We start from the raw sequence: 20,316 nt of genomic DNA on the forward strand, positions 1-20,316 counted from the left end.
AGGTTATATATAAAAATGCAGATGGCTACAGGCAAAAGACAGTAAGTTAGTGCTGGTTGGCCTTCACTCAGACCCTACTCCAGTGTTCTCAAAGTCCTTTGCAACTATTGATTAACCTGTTTTATGCATCTCAAGCTTCTAATTATTTATAAAAAGGATGAAGGTCAGCACTGTAACCAGAAATGGAAAGGCAGGATTTGGGGCCCCACTCTTTTAGGTTCCAGATAGCTCACCCTCTAAATGTCATGTGTGGACAGCACATCTAAACTGTAATCTGGAGTTCTTCAATTAAACAAATCCACTCAAAAAGCTAGATGTGTATTTTTTCAAAGGCAGGAAAAGAAAATTACTGTAGGATACTAGACAGGCAACTGCTTGAAATTTAGCTTTGAGTTCTGAGATCTTAAAGAACTCTAAATTTTGCAGTCTTCACTAGGTCCATAAGCACTTTCTAAGAGACTGGCTTCATAATGCAAGGGCAAAAAAAGAATCACCACAGAAAGTTCAGCAAATTTCTGTGGTTTTTTAGAGCTTACATTGCCACAGTGTAGAAAGAAACTGATTTCCCGGAGAGGCTGTGACAAAGCTCTCTTTTTAGGGTGAATGAAGCCCAGGGACAGAAAGAGGTGCTGAAGAAGTGATCAGCAGGCACAGACGTGTACTACAGCCTGAAATGTAGCAGACAGCTAGTTTAACCCACACAAAAGAGCTGCTTCTCTTCCCAAGTTTTCTGGCTGGTGGGTTGGCTGATGGGACTTTGCTACTTCTGCATCTGCTGCTCTGATGGATTAATGACAAGCCACTTATTACTGCTATTATTGTCAGTGTTGATGTTTCCACTGGACATGTCACCAGCTGGCATGGCAACTTCATTCAGCACTGCCTTACAGCAAGCAAAAAAATCTCCCAGTTTGGCTGGAAGACTTTCATCAAGACTTTTTCTCCCATATGGAGTAAGCAAATATCTTCAAAAGACCTTGCAACACTCATCTTCCAGGACCATAAGGGGGTGGGAGATGAGTTAGCAATGCTGTGAAACATGTAGTGTGGAAGTTGAGATATAACCTGAAGTTGCATAAAAGATGGAAAGGAAAGCAATCTTTTTTTTTCCTTGAAGAACAGGTCATGCCAGATAGCTCAGACAACTTGTGCAGTGTGACAGAATTTGTGCACAAAGGGAATGTGGCAGATCTGATTTTGCAGAAACATTATTTATGGGTTAGTGGGTGGACAAAAGTTTCCTTAACAGATTTTTGCAGATCTAATCATACACAGAAAGTTCAAATGGCTCCCTTTAGCCTCTACTTAGTGCTGCTTTATAGATAGTGTTTTGCTTTAATTTAATTTCTCTAGACTTTTAATAAGACTTTTGGTACTTTAGTGCCTGGAAAATTATTCCTGACACTGGAAATATGGTGCCTTGGTTATGAACACTGCAATGAAGATATGAAGTTGCCAGACATATTGTAAACAGAGCATAATTACAGTATTTAGAGTTGAACATCAAAATGGGAAGAGATGCCAAGTGGCATTTCTCAGAAGTTAATAATATTGGGACTGATACCATCTAATATCTTCCCAAATAATTTGGAAAATGAAGTAAAGTGCATGCTGACTGCATACACGGGAGGTGCAAGAGGAAGATGAACTACAGCACAGCAGGTGAGGGAGGCTGAAAAGAAAAACCAGAAGGATCTGGAGACCTGAGAGGGAGAGAGAGAAGGGTGCACTTAAGAGGGAAACTATTTCATGTAGAATAATAAGCTTAGAGAAAATTAACACCCATCTCGAGCAACCAAATGGGAAAACGCCAATTTTCATTAAAAAAAAAAAAAAATCCAAGAGATTTCACAGTTTATTCACACTGAAACTTCACATTGGGGTACATGCATCAGGTTTGACAACTTGTTTGCTACATTTCAGCCTGATGTGATTTTAAAAGGAAGAATAACAGATTCCCTTCAAAACCTGCCTTTTAAAATGCAGTTTGACTTATTTTAAACGTATACCAAATGCTCAAAAAAGACCCAATTTACAGTCCTGTAAGCAGAAATAACACAGAGTAATGTATCATCAGGAAGAGACACAGAAGCAGCACATACAAGGTCCAAGGTGGAAGTCAGGAAGCCAAAATCTATGTGTCTGATACTGTCAAAGAGTTCTAAGTGTCCACTGTGCAGTAGAGCAAAACCCATGAAATAGACTGATTTTTTGACTTTAGAAGCTCAACTATACCTTGGAGAAAGCTATTAATCCATAAAGGAAAGATTCTGAGGGATTTTTTTAAAACAAAGGCCTTCAAAAATGCTGAAATAAGTTAAAGGACTGCTGTATACACTAATGAACCTTAAATATTGTCTGTAAATTAACCACAAATGTTACCTGTAAATTATCTATCACCTGCAAATTATCTATTCAACATTATCTGTAGGATAGAAATTGCCAAAAGGATGTACCCTTGCAATAAAAATTAACCTGTAATTAGATAAACACACCAAGGATAGAAAACATACTCGATGACACAAAAGCCCCCTACATGGACTATGCTCCTGGCTGAGAGTTTGAAGAGCACACTTGTCTTTACCCCATCATTATTTGGTTAACCATACCCCCAGTAAAGTACATTATTTTGTCACAGGAATGATTCATTAGGAGAAAATGACACAAACTTTATCAAACTGAGTGTTACTTTTCCTCCTAACACAGCAATCCAAACACAGCTGATGCATACAAAATGGCCTGATGTGACAGCAATCAACAATAGCATTTTTAGGTATGCTTAAAAACCTGCTTACCAAGGGGAGCCATATATTCTGAATCCCCTCACCGTCACTTCAGAGTCTTGAAGATAGATGCAGTTTGTTAGGAGAGACTGTACATTTTCATAGCTCTCTGGCTTCAGCTTAGAAACAGAGGGGAAATAGTAAAAGTCCTGCTTGATTAAGTCAGCCATGAATTCCTGGTCAAAGGTCAATTCATGATTTCCTGCTATCACAATCTTGTATTCATAGGGCAGGCTACCTAAAACAGCGAAAAACAAACAAGTTACTTGTTTTATGGAAGATCTGATGGAAGGAAACAGACAGACAAACTGTTATTGATTCCTGTAATATGGTCACATACTTGAAACAATAGAGCACGTCCCTCCTCCACGTTATTGTAATTCCTGGTGATCCCAGGTAAATGACATTACTGCCTCTTCCATGGCACACTGTGATTTAGCACGCTTAGCATTAATGTGTTGAAATTACTTTCAACTCATCAACCTTAAAAACCAGCCTGCAGACTTCTGCTCTACTATTTACTTCTAGTTAATTGCCATTTGTGCTGCAAGTATCATTTACTGTGACAGTGATGATAACTCTTTGACAGAAATTAGGGTTCAAAGAAGATCAGCTTCGGAAAATCATGTCAGCTCCCTTCTCCCAGAGCTCAGGTCTTTGTCAGCTCGTGCTGAAGAGCTCTAACACCCTCACAGCTTGGGTCAGCCAGAGGGGTCTGCTGCCCTCTTTGCCCTGACATTAATATCAAGCCTTCAAGGAAGACAGGGATTTGGTTCAGCTGTCAAAAACCCACATCCCACAGAGAAATCTCACAGTCTGCCTCTATCCCGTGTTTTTCCCCTGCTCCATTTTCTCAGTGACTTCGTCGGATCCGCGGACTGTAATTTAAAGTGACTCATGTTCGAGAATATTTTACAACCCGTATTTAGTGAAAAACCTTAGCACAACCTCCTGAGGAAGGCAGGGATACATATGCCCACACACGTGGGCTCTTCCTGAGAGCAGCACCGAAACAGAAACTTTCCACCTGACTCTGCCTTTGGTTATTCCCTGGATTCTGCCCCTGGGAGTTGGCATCACCTGCCTCAAAAAGCTCAACAGAAACCCTTGAGTACATCTGAGAGGAAACAAAAGACAGAAACTGTGTAAAGCTGCATTCACCAGCTTTGTTTGTGCACTGTGAACTTGAGGACAGTCAGAAGAGGAGATTGGGGCCAGAAAAGAAGTATTTTATTGAAAATCAAACCCACCTTGCACAGCAGCAATCTCGTGGGGTTTTTTAATTCTAAAAGGGCCTTGTTGATAACACAGAAATCTTTAGCAGTGGCAAAAGTTGGCAAGACAGGACTTCAGAATAAAATGCAACAGTGTGATTCAGAGTCAGGGGAACAGAAGACACAGTGCTGAACTCTGCCAGATGAAAAGATGGGGGTAATTCTTAAGTACAAGTTTCAGACACTTGTAACATCCGTATTAGGAAAACAGATTCCAGACTTTCCTATGGACCCATGACATATGCGTCTTTAGAATATTTAACAGAAACTCTTTTCGTGTATTTATTTAAATGTTGAAGATTCAGTCATTTACCTGAAAGACTTTTCCTTTTTGCTTCTCAAACAGCCTTTTGCAGATGTGTCCTCCACCCCCACAAGTTTCCCAGGTGTGTGCACACAGACACATACAAGTGAAAAATGCTGTTTACATGCTGCCATATGTACGGGCATCTACAGGCCTAAAAGAATTCTTGGGAAACAGGAAAAGAAAGAAACCCTGTATGCCACAATATTGCTAACAATTCCATTTCTGTTCTGTTTTGTAAGTCTTTTCCAGCTCATGTGATCCATCCATCTAGCAGCCAAGAACCTGTGTGAGCTGGTTATAGTTGTTGCTTCCACTAATGTATTTATGTCATGTTGCTGTCTGTGGGTGTTACTTAGGCAAATTAGCAAATTACTCTAAATGTACAGTTACATTTATTATAGTGGCGGCCAGAAGTGCTGCTGTAGTTACAGGTCTGTCAACTTTTCAATTAACAACTGTGTTTTTTGATGAGTTTGCAGCTCAGTTAGCTGTTTTGTTTTTTTCTTTCATTCCACGCCAGGCCGTGGTAAAACTATTTCCCTCTCTTTGTCTCCTCAGCTATTCCTCTTCGCCCTTTAAATCTTATTTTTTTCACTAACAGGGTATTACATTTGCTGCTTGCTCATAGATTTAACAATATTTTGTTCAAACCTTTTTCCTTAGAAGACTTTAGAACATGCTTTGCTTTTCACTCCAAGTGCTGTTGAAGCACAAAGTCAGCCTTAGTATAAATCTCTGAAACCTTGTTCTTGGTTGGGCACTGCTGTCAGGAACTGTTATGGGTAAAAGCAGCTGCAGATGAAGACCCTGAGTTATCACATTTCCCACCTTCTCTGCTTCCTGTCTGTGATCCACACTCCCCAGTGTTCACTCCAGAGTGCTGAACATCTCTTCGCAGTAAAGCACAGTCCCCAGGGGGACCAACACCACAATCTGACCTGGTGGATCATCACATTCCTGAGAAATGAATGTTCCAAGTGCCTTTTACAGGAGCAAGATCCACCAAACATCAGCACTCTCTGATCAACACCTACCTTAAAACTACCTTAAAGCAGCAACTCCTTCCTGCTTCTGACCTGCAACTTCATACTTTTCCTTTTCATGCATTATTAATTTCTCTGTATTTTCTCATTCCATTATGTCCTTCCAACACAAACCTCTACTTTTCCATCCCCAGGCACAGACTACTGCACAATTTGTAGCCTTGGCTTGGTCCTTGGTTACAACCAAGACATCCCCAAGAGCACATGGCCTAATAGCTGCTGCATGGCAGTGTTTGTACATGAGTCCATACCTTCAGAACAACCACTTCTCCATTTTTTTTAGGCCAATCTTGATCTCAGATTATTCAGACACTTCCAGGTTGATCAGTTTATTCCCACACCTGCGCTTAGGATGGAGTAGCTTCATCCAAGAAGACTCTGCAGTGTGTTTTTGTGGTTTTTTACCCCCTCTGGAGTGTGGGAGTCTTTCAGTGACAAAAAAAACTGCTGCAAACAGAGGGAAGTCCAGCAGAGAAGTGTCAGGATGGCTGGGGAATGTGGCATATGGGGAGAGACTGAGGTCTGAGTCTGCTCAGCCTGGAGAACGTGGAGGGCAGACCCTGCTCTGTCTGCAACTGCCCGGGCTCAGGAGAAAGAGAAGGCCAAGCTCTTCTCAGAGGTGCAAAAATGGTGACAAACACAAGTTGGAACGTGGTACGAGGAAAGAATGAGGATGGTGAAAGAGCAGAAGAAGTGCCCAGAGCAGCTGGGAGGTGTCCACCCTTGAAGACACTCAAAATTGAACTGGACAAGGTTCTGAGCAGCCTCCCCTCTAACCGGCCCTGCTTTGAAGAGGAGGCTGGACTCAACTCCCCTCCAGAGGTCCCCTCCATCCTGAGTGGTTCTAGATTATTTTTAATCTACACTGGAAAACAAACAAGAATCTTAAAGAGCCTGCAATGGTAAAAAAAAAATTAAAAATTCATTTTGTGTTGTGATTCTAATGGAACAAATCCGTGGCACATTCCATTAAGTTTGGTGCAGGTTCCTCACACTCATTTAGCAGATGAGTAGGACTAAACACCCAACTGATAGCCAATTAACATCTGATGCCAGCATATGGCTTTGCTGGTGGGCAGGTAGCAAAACTTGCTAATACAGAAGCTCTGTGTAGACAATGATATTAAAGAAAATTTACGGCTGTCGCAGGAATTCTGCACACACATCCAGGACAAAACTAACTCCCCAGAAAAATTAAGGCAGCGAGCACGTAAGGAACAGATCTGCCCTTCAGGAGTGCCAAGAAACACATGCAAGAACATATGCTATGGGAGTCAAAGATGTGATTTCAAACAAAAAAAAAAAAAAAAAAAGGAAAAATTATGAATTTGGGGGGAAGTTGCATTTTTTTCCTGATCTCTTCTTTTGACCAGCCAAAACAAGATTAAGTGGTTTTGCCCAAAGACCAGGGATCCTCCTGTTCTTGGCGCCTGAGAAGATTCTGCTAAAATATGCCTGGTAGTCTGGACACAAACTACAACTAGAATTGGTTGGAAAAGTTTTACCTATACATTTTTCCATATTAAAATTATTAAAATACCACTTGGAGGGAATGGGATATATATGGAAATTCATGTAGTGATTCTGACATTACCAAGGAAACAGAATGAAGCAAAATGTCAGTTTAAAATATTTTTTGGTGAATAAAAATTTCATTGCTAAGCAAAATTTCACTTTTTATTCTAGAGTAAAGGTTTGGTTGTTTCTTTGGTTTTTTTTCCTCTCATAATGTTTAACTAGAAAGAAACTAAACTTATTTTCCTCCATAATCAACCTCTAGCCACTTCATCCTATTTGGAATTTGGAATCAAAAGAAATGTTTATAAATTAAAATTCTGTCAGGAACACACTGGCTTAAATTCAGTGCTGGGTTTCAGAGGTTCCTTTTTCAGGCCACATCCAACTTTTGCCTTCTGTCAATTTGGGATGGGGCTCCAAGACACCATCCATTCTTTCAGCCTCTATCTTAGCACGGGATCAGGGATTTTCCCCATCCCTTTCCTTCTCTGCTACATGGTCCTTTATCTTTCCTGCCTCATTTTCCCCTCTCCTTCCCATTTTGTATGCAGTAAGACACTGGATACACATCTTCCCCCTAATTTAGCAGTTTTAGCAAAAGATACCTTTTTCTTATGGGAAAAAAAAAACAACTTGTAAAAGTACAATGCTTTAGAAGACAATTCATCACACAAAAAAATCTGCCCTGAATTTCCTGCATCGATAGAATTCCTTATTATTTGAGGTTATTTTACTATCAAAAAGCCTGGGATATCATATTTAGCTCATAATTACCTTATATATAGCCAGATGGTATTATCATCTTACAAGCTTAACTACAAGCCCTCCTCAGAAAGTTTCTTCATTTGCTCAGTCTAAGAATCTGATAGGAGTTCTGGTAATGTAACATGTATAAGAATATATATCTATATATATATATTGTTTAGCTAGTAACATCTTTGTTTATTCCTTTCATTACCGTAGATTGCTAATTAAGAAAATCAACTGAACATCTAATTTTTGCGTGTTTATGCACCAATTACAAAATGATTGCGGCCATTTTTAACTCCTAAACTACAGTAGGTCCTTTTTATGGCGAACATAATTTTTTTTCCAAAATAACTTGAAGCGCTGGGGAACCATAACTTGAACAACAAGCTGCACAACGCAAAGGGCTCAACAATGTGCCTTTGTTTGCTGTTTCTCTGCATCCGGGTTTGTTCAAAGCAGAATTTTGTGTGCTTGAAGGTTCATCCTGCTCTATCAGCCAGCCAGTAAAGGAGAGATCAACGCTGTAAATAACTCAAGAGCAAATTCATGGTGTCTGCGCTCCTCTTGTACTGAGAGGTTCAGCATCTTTATCAACCAGCAAACCTCCTCTGCAGCTTGCAATTGCTATCAGCTTCCAACTCTGCCAAGATAAATGCAAACTTGTACAGGCAGATGTGTGCTTTGCTTCTCTCCTGGTACTGAGCAGAATTTTTAGTATTCATTAAAAGCACTGACAATCATGTAAGTGCCCACTTAATGCTTCTTCCCTCTCATTCCAACCTCTTAGAATGCAGCAGTGAGTGATATAGTGGAAAGGCTGCATTAACTGTCTCAGATTGCTTTTTAGCATCTTTTTGACAGTTCTGTGTTTAAACACTGGGGCTGATGTCTGGGAAATTCACATTAACATACTTTTTGTACAGTGTGTAATCTGGAATAATACTGTAAATGAACACTCCCCCCCAAGTCATCTGTAACCTGCTACCTCCAGCCAGTCTTGCACTGAAGCAGCCAGTAATTACACCAAACAGTAAACCAGCAAACACACACAGTGCTGCTCTCATTTGGAAAATGGGATTTCTTAAAACAGACAAAGGCAAATCAAACTAAAAAATGCCTGATAATACTCGTACCTAGGCTCGTTGATACACTGGGTTTCATACACACCCACACACGTGTAATGATTGGTCAAAATCACTTCTAGGGGAAAAGTGGCTTCCTTTCAACCTGGCTTATTAAATTACCCTGTAACTGTGCAGAACCAACCCAGTGCAAACAGCAAACTAGGCCACTGGAGCAGTTGCAGTGAGTCAAGACAAAAGGTTGTGTAGCTCTGTACCTTCTGTCCCATAACAGCCAGTAACACCTCCAAAACTGCAGAGCTGCAACTGAACCTTCCTTTGCTGTGTCCCCTTAGCTTGTGGCACCTGATGGCTTGAAAACCACCAAGTCACAGGGTCCATTTCCATAAGTTGTTTTTTTCTTTTCTTTTTACTTTCTGGGATAGCTACAGTCTTAAATAACATATTTTTCTGAGGAGATAAATTTCCACCACAGCCTTTAAAATATTCTAGTTCTGATTACAACATCTATCTGGGGACCAGGAAAGCAGAGGAGACAGAGAACTGAGTTAAAAAGTAGCAATTAAAAATGTTTTACACTTCCTACATGGATCCTTGTGCACACTGATAGAGATTCCTGTGCAGATCTTCAGATCCCACGAAGGTGCTCTCAGCATCTCCCAGGTTGTCACCTTGTGGAAGGGAAGACTACAAAGAGCTGTGTGTCATGTCACAGCACTAATAACAAGGTTTAATGTTTGTGTACAATGCTCCACGAGAGGTGTTCAAAGTGCTGCACTGAGAATAATTAATCCTCCAACAAATCCACGTGGTAGGTGGATCAAGCATCATCTCCACGATTTTACAAGGGGAAGAACAATAAAGAGGCTGTCAAACCTGAAGATGACTAACTAGAATTTGGTTGCCTGTCTTCCTCAGGCTCTTCCAAATCTCTCTGCCAGAGGCAGTGGCAGTTCACAGAATCACATTCCAGACCTTTCAGTTCCATGGTTGTTCTCTGCACTCCTGGGCCACGCTGCCTTCCTAAAGCCAGACTTATTTGCTAGTCTGGACTAACACTGGGGGTTTTACTCACTGGAGGGGTCAGACAGCACAGTGTTTATGAAACCAGAGACTCAGAATCCTGAAGTTTGGCTACTTTCCACTCCGTTCATGGAAAGAAGTCACCTCAGGATTGGTACAAAGGGCAAGAAATCCCCCAAAAGCAAACCTGTGTTTGGAAGGAGGAAATGAAGGACAAACAGCACCTACCACTTCTACAGCTTCTCACCACCAGGATGTTGTTCTGGATCATCTTCCCGATACAGGGATGTAATTTAAACATTCCTGAGACTCACAGCAGTCAATTTAATACTCTGAAGTTTTCAGGACAGAGTAACTCCCCAAAACTGGAGAAATACTGGAAGGGTGTGTTGCAGAGCAATTTTCTGTGCCCTGCTCTATTGTCTGAGCCTTAGGTGGACAAATGGATCTAAGCCATCTTACATTTAAGAAATCCAATAAAACCCAACTTTTTCTTTCTTTTTAGTATGCCCAGTCTTTTAAAAATGACATCTGTTCTAAATCCCTATACAGCTCAATGTTTTTCACTGCATTTCCAAAGCCATTCTTTTGTAAATAGATAATTAGTGCTTAAATACTTCTTTCAAGGGGTTTCTACATTAACATAAAAATAGTGTAATTACTGATGGTCAAAATGGCATGACTACAATTTGTAAATTTTAATTCCTTTTGCTGCTCTGAAGCTGATTTTTTTTCATCTTCAACATGATTTTAATCTGTTTTAAATGTGACTATTATTGAACCTAAAAATATAAAATACCTGTTAAGACAGGAAGTAAAATAACTACCTCATTTTTCAAAGTTGAGCAATAAAGTAGAAGTAAAGCTAAGCCTACCGACCACAGGCTTTTCTGAAGATCTTTCATCAAGAACTTAAAAGCAGGGATGATGTTTATTGACCAAAATTAACTGATTCTGTGTGCAGAATTTAATGCTAGAGGATTAGATCTAATACAATCTAATACTAGAAACAGGTAATTTTAGTAGTTCTAGTTCCTCTCTTCACTCTAAAATATTATTTTAGTCTGAAATAAAAATATTATCCTTTGAGCTGAATCTGCCCAGGTCAATTCCTAAAGGGCATGTCTAATAATGTAATCTTTTTTTTTTTTTTGTGTGTGTGTGTGTGTGTGTGTGTGCGTGTGTGTGTGTGTACAATAAGCACATAAGAACAACATTTTCAGGAAAATACTCTGAAGAGCTAATTATTGTTTTCCAGCACAACTCAAAGCCACCTTCTGTTTTTGTTTTGGTTTTTTTTAATCCCAATTTATCTTGAACTTGAATTTCAAACAGGAAGTCTGTCTTTTACACTGGAAAATCTCAAGCAAACACACTGAAATAATATATACTGTAAAATGTGTTAGTTTAAGTAATCTTTCCAATCCATGCACAGAAGAGACTTCTCAGAGAAAGTATGGAATTATGTGTTGCAACTTATACCACAGATCAGCTATTTAGTTAAATTTCCAGGAAAGTAACCCACAGGCTCCAAGTGAAAGTGGGTCCTGGAGCATGCACGACTTGGAAATGATATTCCAGGCTGGAGCAAAGGGAATTACATGAGCAACTCAGCCAAGCAGGCAACTTCCAGTGCCAACAATACTGGAGATTAAAAAGCAGAGGTAGTTTTGGAGTCATTATTTGGTGAGTGCACTAAGGCAGGACATGTGTTTTTGTGTTTGTCCTGCAACACATTTGATTTATGTGCAGGTAGGGAATAAATAACAAAAACTAAAATCATGAAAAAGTTGAGGAGAAAGAGAAGCTGCTGTGCATAGTGAGCCTGATGTATCTTATAATGTCATCTAGGAGAGATGCTCCAGCTCTCTGATCATTTTCTTGACCCTCCTCTGGACCAGTTTTAACAGGTCAATGCATTTAGAAAAAATTCCCCCAAACCCTTTTTGGCTGATCAAAGTGTTATCTGTTAAAATCTCCTGGGCATGCTGGAAAATTAGCATATGTTCAAAGTCATCCTTGTAATGTCATTAGAAAGTTTCCCTGGCTTCGTGGCCTTCTGTTCAGTCCTACCATAATAGATATTTTGTACTTCATTTTTTCCTGCTTCTCCAAAACTGGATTTTCAAATTCAAAAATACAGTAAGAGAACAAACTGGATTAAAAAAAAAAAAGGAAAATATGAAGTATGAAAAGAGGAGAAAGGTCAATTAAGAAAAAAAAAAGGGAGGGAAATGATCGGGTTGGCAACATTCCTAGGCTTTGTAAACTGACTATTCAGCCCCTCTTCCCTTAATTTTTTAAGTTACCCTGAAAAAGTTCAGCAAAATAGAAATCTCACTTCTTGATATTGCATGACTGGGCAATAAGAGGACAGATGAGACTGAACATAAATTTATGCAGAGTAATTCAAGAGCTGGAAAAAACACACCAACTGTAGATACAGTGATGGGTTCTGAGCAAGGTATTACCATACAGGAAAGAGTTGATAGAATTATATTAGGAAATTTTATGACAATGCCATCTCATTGTTCAGTCACAGTTAGAAATGAAAACAGAATAATCCACAACACCAGAAAGGAAAAGAGAAGTAGGAAATCTCATTCTGCCAGGGAGTAAATCTGTGGTGTTCTCAGATCGTGTGCAGGTCTGGTCTCATCATTTTTAAAAGGATATAAAGAGGTACAAAGAGTGACATAGGTGATCAAAGGCATTTAAGGACTTCTGAACAGTCTTCAGCCTTAAAAATATCTTAAGGGCAGATATGGGACGAGCCTATAAATTCTTAAGCAGAATGAAGATGAAAATCACTTCCCTCTTCCAGTATTAGGAAATAGCAAATTAAATGAGCAGGTGACAGGTTCAAAACAAGCACAGTCTACCACACCATCCCTGTCACATTGTGAAACTCTGTGTCTGCACTCAAAATTTGCACAGATCCAAAAAGCAATTTAAGAACTAAGAGAAAAAAATAATCTGTGTACTTAATACAAAGTAATGCTGTGGCTACAGGAGCTCTTGGAGTGCCTATCAGAGAAAGCTGAGAAAATAAGCATATCCAGTTATCACCAGCATTTCATCTCTTCCACAGAGTTAAAACTGTCCCTGGTAAAACCCCAAGTTCCTCCCTGAGAAGGGGAGAGGAGGTTTAGCAGAAAGAAAACATGAGAGGAAACAACTAATTACCAAAAAGAACGAATGGAAACGAAATCAAGCAGAGGGATTTAAGGGTCAGAAGAGCAAAAAACATGAAACTGGGTGAGTGAAGGGCAGACAAAGCACCAGGCAAAGACAATACCAGGACCATAAGCTGCGTCATCTGAGAAGGTCCAGGCCTTCCTGTGTGCCCACAAAGAGTCAGAAAAAAAGAGAGAACATATTTCAGGGGATGACTCAGCAAGCCAACGTGCCTCTATTAGCACAACACTTGAGCATGTGCTTGGTGTAACCATAAGGTCCATGAAGTTAATGATGTTAATGTAAGATAAATTTTCCATCAGACAGGCACAGGAAATTTTATGTAAAGCAGAAAGATAAAATCTGAACTCGCTGAAGGGCAAGTTGATCTGAAAAGATGAGACAGAGATAGACCAGAGTGGCACAGACCTAACAGGGCATGACAGAACAGAAAATTAAGAGGTAAGAATCAATGCTACACATAAAAACATGGAGCAAAAGCAGGAGCAGGGAATGTATCTCATGCTTGAGAGGGAGATGACATGAAGGGAAGCTGGACCATACAAATATTCTGGTGTTTATCCCAAGTTGTAATCTAATGACAGCAGACGACACGGATTTGACAAAGAACAAAAACAAGTGGAAAGGGAGCCCTGTGCCATGGACATGAAAGAATGGACAGGGAAATTTGGCAGCAGCAGCAAGAACGACAGTGGAGGTCAAAGTCAATGCCAGATCTGTCTCTTACTTTCTCTAGAAACTAGTAAAATATTAAGACAAGGAGGAAGGAGAAGGCTGGGTAGGCTGAGGGAGCTGCAAAATAGTGGAAGGTACTGGAAGTAGCCCTCTAGAAAAACCTAAACTGTTGGAGACCAGTCCCTTTCACAACAAAATGGACAACCAGCAAAAACTTCTAAAATTCCTTCTCAAAAGGAACACTTTTAACCATTCTGCTCTTTACTACAGATTTTGTAAATACTCAAGATATTCAAGAGTTGATAAACTGTTCATTTAAAACGAAAAAATTTATTAAAAATTAAATTAGATCTTCCCTTTTTTCTTTTTTTTTTAAATTGCCAAGAAACTAAAAAAATCTTGAACTTGCTACATTTCTATATCTCAAAGATGCTCTTGCAAAAATTTAGCTCAAACCACCAAGATCACCTTTTCCCAAACTGCACGCTACCAGGAAATTGGAAGCATGCCTGAAAAGTCAGAAAATTAAGCCCTTTTTTGGGAATGAAAATGATGAAGAGGCCATGCACAGAAACTGTGTGTAGCCCCCATCTTTGCCAGCAATATCCCCAAGCACTTCTCTTCCCACACCAGCAGATGAATAAAATGGGTATTATTTAGAAGGATAACCATATGGTTTGTATAACTTGTACATGCTATTTTCAGGACATTATTATAAGACATGGTACAGACCTACACAACAGGGTCAAAACTTGCTTTCTGTTTTATAACCACCCTCCTCCTTTTGGGTGCAGAGACAAGAGGTGATGGCACTATATCAATATATTACTTCCACACACTGTTCCTACCTTAATACTCGCAGAATAATGCAATTATTCCATGTGGGACATATTATTGGGTTGCTGAGCTCAAATAAATATTTATCAGCCCTGCTGATAATTATTTGCTAGTAAATATTTGTTTAAATTGTGAAGTCCTGACTTTTCTTTTTTTTTTATATATATATATATTCCATTTCAGCCTACATGCATCTGTCTGCTTTGTGCCTTCCCAGGGTGGAATGCTGAAATATGCACCAAAAAAAAAAGAGATCAGGAAAAAATGCAAATACATCCACAGAAAACTTGAAATCTGTTCCCCTTAAACTGTGTCCTTTCTCTCTTCAACTCCTTCATTCCCTCTCACCCTTTTTATTTTTTTGTTAATGAAGTATCAGAAGCCACTTTTATTCTAAATTAAGGTACCCGCAGTGCTGCAGGAACAGCACCAAGCAGGGTTTTTATCTGGATACAGTGCCTTTCCAGTTTTCACTGTCATTTTTTTTTTAAAGCATACACAAAACATTGCAGAAGCACATGTAAATCACCACTCTCTTGCCCAATGGAACAGAATTTCAGCTCCCAATGCCAAGGCTTGCCTACAGAAGGCATCTACATCTGGTCTGCTACATCCAAGGCAGCAACCACAGGCACACGGTTTGCTTTGTTTGGAATTCATCACTGTGGTGCAGCTGAGCCTCAGATTAAAAAAAAAACAGCACAACTATGAGCCTCCAGGGTTAAACAGACAAATGTTTTCAGTCACAACAACTCTTTTTTTTTTTTTTTTTTGGGGGGGAGGGAGAAGGAAAGCCATAACAATGTATGGAAGAGGTTTTATGTAAATCATTAAAGGCCTACTGACTTAAATTGTTGCTAACACCCAGAAGTTGCTTAATGTACACTTGGGAGTGTGAAGGCAGAACAGATGAATAGTCTCACAAATCCTATTTGCTCCGTTGGAAAAATGCAAAAATATTTGTGAAAAACAACGATTCCTGCTCATTGCCATTCCAATTTAAAAGTCAAATTAATATTCATGATTTCTGAGTGCATGGTGGTTTTTACTGGGAGGCAGAAGGGGCAGATACAATCAGTAAACAAATGTGCTTTCAGATGCACACAGAATGCAGTACCTACCTAGCCACTCGTTGAATTTTTTTACTTCACTAGGAAGTCCCAGCTCAGTAAAATCACCAGCATGTATTAACACATCTCCATATGGCATTTGGATGGGATCAGTTCTTGAGTGAGTATCAGAAATACAGACAAATCGTGTATATCCTGGAGGTTTGGGAGCGTCGTGGGGCACCGGATCAACCCTGCAGGAAATGCATCATAACAAGGTTAGGAAGTATTTACGTACTTTGTAGTGTCTGCTTCGCAATTCCAACACTGTTTTTTCTACCTTTACAAAAGATTACGCAGACCTCTGAATCTGCCTGATGGAAGGATTTATTAAAACAAACCTAACACTAACGGGAGGTGTAAAAATTCTTGATGTTCACAGCACAGCATTTTCGGTGTTTTTTGGTAGATAGATTAACTACAAGAGATTAAGGAGAAGAGATTGGACTATGGCAGTAACTCTGACACAAATACTTACAAATAAATCAAAGGCATTGCCAGTTTCAAAGGAATAGCACTATCCCATTTCATTGTTTAAATATGATTACACGGTACACAGGGAAGAGATTTATTTTAGATACATAAATACATTTAAATGTGTTTTTTCTAATTAGAACTTTTTATTTTTTCCCCCTGCAAGTTACGTAATTCCAGCAAATTTAATTAACACATTTTGGAGACATGTTTGAGTGTGTTAATGCAAAACAACATGAGAACTCTCCCAACAGCTGTAAATGTACATTAAAGCCTCACTATTGTCAGGACAAATGTAGTGACTTTCTGGGTTTAATTATACTAAATGAAATCAAATGCTGTGAGGGGTGAGGCTGCATTGTTCAGAGCCCAAAATCAAGATTCAAAACTGAGGGAACGAAAAGATCTGACCCAGTTTGATGAGACTTACTCATGATTTAGGAGAGGAAAGCAGAGAACACCTTATTTTCAAATCAATCCTTTTAACCTCAATCCATATTTTGTTGGAATACATAGAAGCAAATGTATCCATATACAGCTGTACTGTATCTGCTATTCCAGTTAGGGAACTCTGGTGGAATAAAATCCGAAAGCCAGAGGTGCAAGAGTTATATTTGTGCCACTAGAAACCAGAGAGATATACAGAGTTGTTGTGAACTATTTTACTTTTGCAACATTTATTTTGAAAGGACAAATAAAATTAGTTTTGTTCACTGTTGCAGTATATAACACACATTTCTATCCCTTGCTGGTTGTGCTTCAATTCAGGAGCTTACTTTTACATCAACAAACTCAGGAAAAAAAAAAAAAGATATTTTTGCTATTAATAGTACTACATCTGTTCCTAAGTAAATTTTTAAAAAGTATTTTATTTCTTAACAGTCATAAGATAATAATCTTTAATCACTCCATCTTTTCCCTACGTCAAAGAATTCTGTGAAATTTAGAGGCATTTTTGACAACCACACGGGATTGGTGAGAGAGTGAGGAATAAATCTAAACATTCAAATCTTGTTAAATCAAAAAAAAAAAAAAAAGCTCTTAGCATTTTCTACACTGTAACTACAAAACTAGAGCATGAACAAATTATTTTGCACCCATACCTTTATAGGAAGAAGGAATGCTGGCGTTTTTTTACAGCAATACTGGAGAAACAGCCTTTTAGTGCCAGCACCTTGTAGTTGTCTTTCTGAAGTTCCAGTTTTTGAGCAGAAAAGTAACTAAACGTGAGGTGAAGAGCAAAACCAGCTGGGATCAAATCCTACCTAATGAATACTCAGATATGTAAGCAAGGACCTACTGGGAACTGCAAAACTTGGCTGACAGAGAGTGCTTGGAATGTTTGGACCCTGAAAACACTTGTTGTAGGGTTGGGGGAGTGTGTGTGATGCAAGAGAACCACAAAGGGCAGGTGAAGAAAAAGAGTTTGATGTTAAAAATGCCTCTGTTTTAGAGAAGAACAGAAGAACAGAGCTGCCACAGGCGGTGGAGGGTGGAGGTAAGAGGGGTGCAAAGGAATATGGGTGGGGAATGGGGTTTAGACTGGGGAGGCTTTGCCGTAAGGTGTGAGCTGTGTGAAGGGTAATACATTTTCACACAATTCTGCCACCAAATGAACTGGGTAAAACCCACAGAATCACAGGATATGCTGAGCCGGAAAGGACCCACAAGGATCATCAACTCCATGCACATCCCCAAGAGTCAAAGGATGAGGAGCTGACCCTGCCTATCTTTGCAGCTGTTCAAGCTGAAAGGATTAAACACCAGCTCAGCAAACACAAATTACTGCTCTCCCTGCCCAACAACTCCCAGAGTGAGCTGCAGGTTGTATTAGTAAGCCAGCTCTAAATTATGCATATTACCCTGGCACAACATAAGGGTTGGTCCAGTCTAACACATGGACTGGTCTAAAATATTACTTTTTGACCTTTCATGGCAGAGTCGTCTTTAAAGCAGGTACTGCTTCTCCTTCAGAATCCTTTCAGAGCTCAGCACAGCAGTAAGTTGGGTGTTAGGGAGTATCAGGCACCTCACAAGTGAAGCTGAATGTTAAAAACAACAGACATCCCCTGGAAACCCCATGCAGCACATAATGCACGTGCTTTTTTTCCTACAGTTTGGATGGGCATGGGGAAGATGTGGACAGGAGAGGTTACGTGCAACTTTTAAATTCTGTGCGATAGGCCAGAGAATTTTCATGGGAAAACGACATCAATGCAAAAAAAAAAAAAAAAAAAAGGCAAATAAATGAGATGCAGGTTTTTCATCTTGAAGTGATATGCACACACTGAGACCGTATATAGGTAAAAACATATGTCAAGTTTCACAAACACATCTAAGTTGTATTACTGGAAATAATTTCTGAAGGCTCAATCCCCATATTCTTGTGTAACATGTTCCCACAGCAGCTGTCACACCAACACCCAATGCACAGCTTGCAGCGTGAGCAGAGGAATACAGATCTGCTGATTATTTTTTGTGCAAATGCTTTTGTTTTTCTTTAAATCAGCACGAAAACTTGCGAGAGAAATTGAAAGGCTGAGCTGAAAAATCTCAGAGCAAAAAAAACACTTCCAGAGGTTGGTTTGTACACCGGATTTCAGTGGTTTCACAAAGGGGCAAGACAAGGACTTTCCAGAAATGACTGATGGGCTTGAAAACACTGGCAGAATTGACCACCCTTCTTGTCAGTGGCAACCCAGCCATCTCATAAGCACAGGGATGCCAGACTGTGACAGGTCTAGAAAAGTCCTGAAGGAGCTAAAACGTGAAAGGAGAAATGTCAAACTTCACAGAGGACCAAGGAAGATCTGCAGGACTGAATGCAGAAGAAAAGGAGGACCCCGGTGGTTAAAAGAGTTTACTGTGGGCTCAGGTGTTAACAGGTCTGTGTGAAATCTCTTTGTGGTTGCCTACAACATCACTAATGTAGGTGTTTTGAACTATGCACAAAGCCTTCACCTCCCTGAAGTTAAGGACAAAACCTGAGTGGATGGAAACAGGGCTTTCACCCACGACAATCATGTGAATAAAAGGTGCTTTTGTTACTCTTTTTATGTCTCCTTCTCCCTTCTTTGTTACTATTCTATTCATTGGTAGGAGGCAAAAGCAATCCTGCTGGTATTCGAGAAACATTATTTACAATTTCTGTATGAGGAGGAAGAGTAGGTCAGATTGTGGTACATGTTCCAATTGATTTGGCCTGTTTTCCTATTTGCACAAGCTTCTCCAATGGTATTAATCATTCATGAGAGATTGCTAAACTCTTCTGAGGAACCATTTTCTAAGGACAGCTTATTTTCAACTATTTGCTCAGGTGCTGAATTTCTATCATGTAGTTGATTGTCCAAGCCCTCCAGTACCATAATTTCTTAGTGGTTAGAAGTTTAAACAGTGTATTGTTGAGTACCAAGTGGATACAAATAAATAACTTGCTTTCAGCCCAGTAAAAAACATTCGGCTTTTAAGATCAGGAAACAAATTTCTGAGTGCCCAGGAGCTGTCTGACTATTCACAGAAAACAGCTAAACCTCATCAAATCAACCTGCATCTGGCGTTTTCATTTGTAAAAGTATTTCTGAACCTACTTTTGTTTGTTTGTACTTTTGCTTTCATTTGCCAGCTCTATAAACTAAAGATGTCTGTATGTAGCTGTAATATAACTAACCAGTGCTAATATTCAACTCACTTTACTGTTTGCATTTCAGTGGGATCTAAAAAACCCCATCACAGACCATAATACACTGTCCCCAAAAACTGAGTGTTTGCTCACCATCCTGATACACACGTTAGTCTTCAGATTCTTTTTACATAATCTAATTTATGCCAAATAATGTTCATAAGCATTCACTAAAGTAACACATAGCATTCAGTGCTTAGTTTTTTAGCTGCAGAAATCATAACCTATTTTGTAAATTATTAAATCATATTGAACACCAAAAATGTGAACAAGATGATTATTTGTTCCGACTTCCTAAAGGAAAGGAGTTCCCTTTAAAAAACGAAAAAACAGTCTTCTGATCTAAAGATAAGGTTGCTTCTCTCTTTAATAAACACAATAAAATGGTGCAGACATTTTTATTCCCTATAAAAATATTTTACAGTAGAATTTTATACTTAATTTATTTGTAATAGCTTTTACTGTTTTGCTCTTCCTTCTGGCTCTAAACTTTATGGCAGGTTTCATTTTGTAATTATAATTCTCCACTTTACGTTACAAGTAAATCATCTAGAGCAGTTAATT

General features: G+C 39.3%; 1 protein-coding gene across 4 annotated transcripts in view; it reads right to left on the reverse strand.

Moving 5' to 3' along the window:
• The window catches only part of MPPED1 (metallophosphoesterase domain containing 1), a 60,333-nt gene that overhangs the window by 26,030 nt on the left and 13,987 nt on the right, over positions 1–20,316 (reverse strand). For all 4 annotated transcript variants that reach the window (XM_027660774.1, XM_027660773.1, XM_027660776.1 and 1 more), the window contains exons 3-4: positions 15,612–15,793; positions 2,796–3,021 (exon numbers count right to left, since the gene is read on the reverse strand). In XM_027660774.1, the coding sequence (XP_027516575.1) occupies positions 2,796–3,021; positions 15,612–15,793 (408 nt within the window). The remainder of the gene's footprint in view (positions 1–2,795; positions 3,022–15,611; positions 15,794–20,316) is intronic.

Source organism: Corapipo altera, unplaced genomic scaffold (genome assembly GCF_003945725.1).
Source record: "Corapipo altera isolate COAL_440 unplaced genomic scaffold, ASM394572v1 239, whole genome shotgun sequence".
Classification (NCBI taxonomy): domain Eukaryota; kingdom Metazoa; phylum Chordata; class Aves; order Passeriformes; family Pipridae; genus Corapipo; species Corapipo altera.